General features: G+C 38.9%; 1 protein-coding gene across 1 annotated transcript; it reads left to right on the forward strand.

The window, feature by feature from the left end:
* Positions 1-345: 345 nt before the first annotated feature.
* Positions 346-5,008, forward strand: LOC124657157 (heavy metal-associated isoprenylated plant protein 41-like). The gene is made up of 4 exons (XM_047195758.1): positions 346-550; positions 1,248-1,446; positions 4,534-4,861; positions 4,997-5,008. The coding sequence occupies exons 1-4, from the start codon at positions 346-348 to the stop codon at positions 5,006-5,008; spliced, it is 744 nt and encodes a 247-aa protein (XP_047051714.1).
* The last annotated feature ends 566 nt before the right edge of the window (positions 5,009-5,574 follow it).

Raw genomic sequence — 5,574 nt, forward strand, 5'->3', positions numbered from 1 at the left:
AGATACTGTATTATAGCACATACTACTAGAAAAATTAATGTCAAGTAAATCTTTTACATATATTTGCATTGAGATTCTACAAAACAATTAATATATGAAGACTATGATACTAGTATATGATACCATGCATTGTGGAGATAGTAACATGTAGTAGTATCGTACCTATGATACTTCTATATGATATTATGCATTGTGACTAGTCTAACCCGTATAGCCCTTGCCCCTTGGTCTCCCTGCTAGACAGGTCAAAAGCTCTTCCCTGGACGGTCTGAGTCTAGTCACTTCGTCACACACACACTGACAGAGTGACAGATAGCTTCGTCCTCGCTCCAGCCGGAGGAGGGGATGGCCGCGCTGGTGTTTGAGGCGGCGCAGGCGATCTCCATGGAGGGGAAGAAGGATGCGAAGCAGAAGGTAAAGTGGCTCAAACACTACTCCTCGGCGCAGAGCATCCTGATTGTCGGAGACGGCGACTTCTCCTTCGCTCTGGCGCTCGCCACTGCATTTGGCTCCGGCGAGAACCTCGTGGCCACCTCCCTCGACTCATACGGTAAATCGACCCTTCCCGCTAACTTGTCGTTGTGCTCATCCTTGTTTTTCTTGAATCATGTGGCCAGTCATATATTTTCTGGTAACTTGTTTTGATATGGATTTCAGTAATTATTTGTCACTGTGCTAATAATTACTTTAGGACGCATCACGCATCAAAGTGCCCCTGGAATAGGAACATGCAACGGGGAATGTCCACTGAAAATATTAACATTTGAAGAAAGTATCCTGATTCAATCTCATATATTCTCGTGTCCATAATGCGAAAGTATCCTGATTCAATCTCATATTCTCATGTAACCAACACTTCTGTTGTACTATTCTTTAGTAAATTTGTCATGTTTCAACAATCGAACCACTTAAGTTTCCCATTAGCTTCATTCTTAATTTAGCACCTGCATGATACACCTGTTTTACTAAGTTTGGAGGGAAATTGTTAAAGAAATTTTGTGATTTTTTTCACCATTTTTCTTACCTTTAAGTTCATAGGGAGTATTTATCTGTTTTTTTTTTGAAACAAGGCAAAAGATTTGCCATTGTCATTGATTAAGAAGAAAGTTTTTAGATGTCTTACAAACCACAACTTGTCTAGGATGTCAAGTCGAAAAACAAATAAAAGTCGAAGAAGTTACTCTTTGGAGCGTTGCGGGGGTATTTATCTGTTTTGTGTGCATTACTTGTGCAATCTTGTTTGACAGGAGCTATGGTTCTGAAACATTACCAAGCAGTATCAAATGTGATAGAGCTGAAGAGACTGGGGGCCACAGTTTTGCATGATGTCAATGCAACCACTATGAAGCTTCATACTTCTCTGAAGATGAAACAATTCGATCGGATTGTATTTAACTTTCCTCATGCTGGGTTCAATGGACCTGAGACCCAGTTGCATGTGATCAAGTATGTGCACTAGCTTGCCATGTTTATTTATTATCTCAAGTAATTTTGGTTAGGTCTTATATATGTATTGTCACTACCATTTTTCAATTATCATGTTGACTAAGCTAGTGGCATCATAATATGCTTAATGAGTTTATTTGGTTTAAGGGATATATCATAATATGCTTAGTGAGTACATTGGAGTCATCTTCTTTGGTGATTTGGTCTTAGGATGACAACCGTCATAATTATGCACATGCGATATTTCACTATATTACTTAACGGGTATCCTCACATGTTAACTAGCGGTACAATAACCCCACTATCCCAACCTATGTTGGTTCATCATTTCACTATATTTCTTAATGGGTATGCAAGACACCAAATCATAGTATTTCATGTTTAATCTTTGACAGTCAATAAGCACCTTCCAAAAATGGGAATACAACGATTTGCTCTATGCATGAAACAAAGATTTAGCAAGCAGATACTTGCCACATATCATTTTTTGCCAATTTCCATGACACGACTTTATTTGTGTAAAGCTTAAACTATAATGTGATCACTTGTTACAGCCACATCTTGAATTCCTTAGCTGTTTTCGAGTCATTGTTATTTTTATAAAGGACAATATATTAATAGGAGGACAATGCCAATTTCATCCGACCTCTACAATTGCACTTTATCAAGAGTAGCCGAGACATTGAAGATGTACACTTCCAAATTATAAAAAAAGAGAAAGAAAAAACATGAACAACATGATGTAATAAGCAACAACATCAACCACTACCCTAGCAACACATGGCTGCAAGCAGGGACATATCTCAAGCATGAGTGCTAGTATAAATTAGACCTATTAGTTTTGTAAATCTTTAGTTCAATTTACAATATTAGTGTCTATTCTTAGGGATGACACAATTGCAGTTGAACTGAACCCATAATGTATGTCCCAGTTGTCAATTCAACTATGAGACAGAGGGTGTAGATCTCAATAGTCCAAGTTCTTTAGTACCTTTGTTTCTCAAAAGACTCCATATATTGCCTCTACCTTTTGCATCCAAGGCCACCTAGTATTTTGAAACTAGATTTGACTAACATGTTGCCTATCAAAATGTGAGGTATATGTCACCAAAAGCACAATGCTATGTTTTTGGTGATATATATCTCATATTTTGTTGGTCAAATTATTAGCCACAGTTAGTCTCGAATTCCGAAGTGGCCTCGTATGTATACAAAAAGATGGAGGGAGTAAGAGACATACTTCCTCCGTTTAGAAATATAAGATGTTATGTTGTAGGTGCTTACAAAGTAAAAAAAACCGAGACTAACCCAGATACTAGCACCCATTGGCATTTTTTTATAGAAGAAAAACTTCGTGAGCGCGCCTGTTGTATGCAGGATTCGAACCAGGGTGGGCGGGGTGCGCTCTCGCACCATAAGCCACCAGAGTGACACTCTGTTCTAGGTGCTTACAAAGTAGACTAGATACAAACTAAAGTGAGTAAACCTATATACAAAAAATATATTAGATACAAACTAAAGCAGGTGAACCAAAAAAAGTGGTCCAACATATTATATTTTCAAACGGAGGGAGTCACTAGTAGAAAAATGCTATAATCCCGGTTCGTATGGGCCTTCGGTCTCGGTTTTGCAACCGGGACTGGACGTTTGGGACTAAAGGGTTCAAATGTACACCGGGATCAAAGGCCCAGCCACGTGGGCCTGGCGCGCGTTAGGGCAAATGACCTTTAATCCCGGTTTATAACACCCACCGAGACTAAAGGCTATTTCGTTAATTATTTTATTCATTTTTGTTTTTCTAATTATTTTTCACTCCCTCTTTTTTTCTCCAGAATTTCTAGTATTTCAATTATTTGACAAGTTTATCCTCTAACTACACTACACTTAATCTCCAGTCAAATTGCTTACCCGTGGCCAAACTTCTCGCTCGGTCACCCATCCTCCCACTAATCTAGCAGTAGCACACTTAACTTCCAAGTTCCTTTCCCGTCTCGCTTCCAAGTGCTTCACGCGCATGTTGTGATACTATTATCATATCAATCATATTAACATGTTGGTCCATGTCACAGTAATTTATTGTTTGAATTCCAAATAATTCTTTTAATAAACAAAACTAATGATGTAATAATTGTATTATAATTTTGAATTTTTATAAATATTAACTTTTTTAATTTGTATTACAATTGTTTTTTCATTTTTAATTTTTTTTTGCCAAACCTGAAAATTTGAAAATCTAAAAATTGGCTAACTTTATGGTTAAGTAATAGTAATCTTTATGCAGGCTGCAATTATTATTTTTTAAAAAAAAATATAAAATCCTAAATTTGTGGCAAAAACTAAAATCTTCCTGCTTTCATATTTTCATTTGGAATTTTGAGAATCTAAAAATTTGCTAACCGGGTAAACCCGGGTGAATTCGGATGTAATCTTTTTCCACGATCATTTTGATATATTGAACGCTTTTTTCCGACGTCGTATGTAAAAGTTAGTGCTGTTTTACCTTTTTCTAAAACATTATGCAAAAAAGTCAAAATTCAAATTTGTTAATTTTTTTCCTAATAGTAGGCTGCGTAACATACATGAATCTCAAAAGATTTTATTTTCAATTTTTTATCATTTTCTTTTATATTTTACAAAGCAAAAAAGGCGATCCACTGTGGAGAGATAAAAACAAAACCCTTTAGTCCCGGTTCGCTCTAGTCCCGGTTGCCTCGAAGGCAACCTACCGCCACCCCTTTAGTCCTAGTTTGCCGACCAAGACTAAAGGTTCCTAACAAACCGCATAGGATGAACTGGGACCAATACCTTCCATTAATCCCGGTTCATTTTTAAATCGGGACTAAAGCTCCTAGATGTTCTGGACGAAAGTCATGTTTTCTACTAGTGAGTACTAGTTAAACTACTTGAGACAGAAGTAACTAGGAACCCAAGGTTTTGAATTTGTACTTTATTTTGTTTGCCGAAGAACTAATCTTTCAAAATCTGGCTAGTGTTTTAAGTTTTAACACTCTGGCGTGTTCTGTGGTTCTATTGCATGTGAGTTTACTTGATATTAACTACTTTTTGTGCTCATTACGTGACATTTAGCTCGCACAAGGAGCTGGTGAGGATTTTCTTCCGTAGTGCAAGCGAGTTGCTATCTCCTGACGGAGAGGTCCACGTCAGCCACAAGACAGGGCACCCTTACGACAGATGGGATATCGAGCAGCTGGCCTCTGAATATTCTCTTGTTATGTCTGAGAAAGTTCCTTTTGACAAGCGAGATTACCCAGGCTACAACCAGAAGAGAGGAGATGGTCGAAAGTGCAATCGATCGTTCCCGCTGCGCAATGGCTGCACTTTCAAGTTCTGCGTTGAACATACCGAAGCTGAAGACGCTAGTGCGTTGGTTAGTCTTGTTGCTGCACTGGCCAAGGTAAACATGTCTCGCACCATCGACAAAATGTGACTGCGCAGCGAACGGAGCCACTTTGTGGCCACGGGGCAAATTAATTTGTTGAACTGACGGTGGCAACAGTGCTTAATCTGATGAATTATTTATGGAATGTAGTGCACGCACTGATGTTGGTATTGTATGATATACTCCGTAAACTGCTGTATTTTGGAGAATTAATTAGTATTTTGTCTGTGTACTGGCTAAGCAAGCACAATGAAGGAAAGGCTTGTGTTGCGAGCAGCTCTGTGAATCGCATCGATCCATGGATGTCCATGGTGGATTCCTGACGATGTTCATCGTTATGTCTGTAAATGGATAGATACCGTATCTGTAGCTAGTATGAACAGCAATGTTATAGTGAAACAATTCCGTTACGAGGATGTGTGGCAGACACATGTGCATTATGATCAGTTTGTCCTTGATAAGTTGCAGAAGGATGCTGGTCAGAGGGGCTTAGAGCATCTCCAAAACGTCCTTTAAAGAAATTTGGGGCGCGTTGAACAAAAAAACGCTTCCAGCCGCGTAATTCAAAGACTATTTTTATCCGGCGCGGTCCGATACAGTGTCCGGTACCCCAAGCCCAACCTTGCTACACAGGGGATGCTCCGGACACGCTAGACACAACAAAAAGCGAGGCGGGCTCCCACCCGTCGACGACTATTTCCATAGCCGTTAGTTCGCGCCTTTTATTT

Source organism: Lolium rigidum, chromosome 5 (assembly GCF_022539505.1).
Source record: "Lolium rigidum isolate FL_2022 chromosome 5, APGP_CSIRO_Lrig_0.1, whole genome shotgun sequence".
In the NCBI taxonomy this organism is placed as follows: domain Eukaryota; kingdom Viridiplantae; phylum Streptophyta; class Magnoliopsida; order Poales; family Poaceae; genus Lolium; species Lolium rigidum.

Bases quoted from the DNA above. Each gene is read 5' to 3' on its own strand.
- LOC124657157 (XM_047195758.1), top strand. From the start codon at position 346: ATGGCCGCGCTGGTGTTTGAGGCGGCGCAGGCGATCTCCATGGAGGGG. The intron at 551-1,247 runs GTAAATCGACCC...CTTGTTTGACAG, and splicing joins CACCTCCCTCGACTCATACG to GAGCTATGGTTCTGAAACAT. The intron at 1,447-4,533 runs GTATGTGCACTA...CGTGACATTTAG, and splicing joins ACCCAGTTGCATGTGATCAA to CTCGCACAAGGAGCTGGTGA.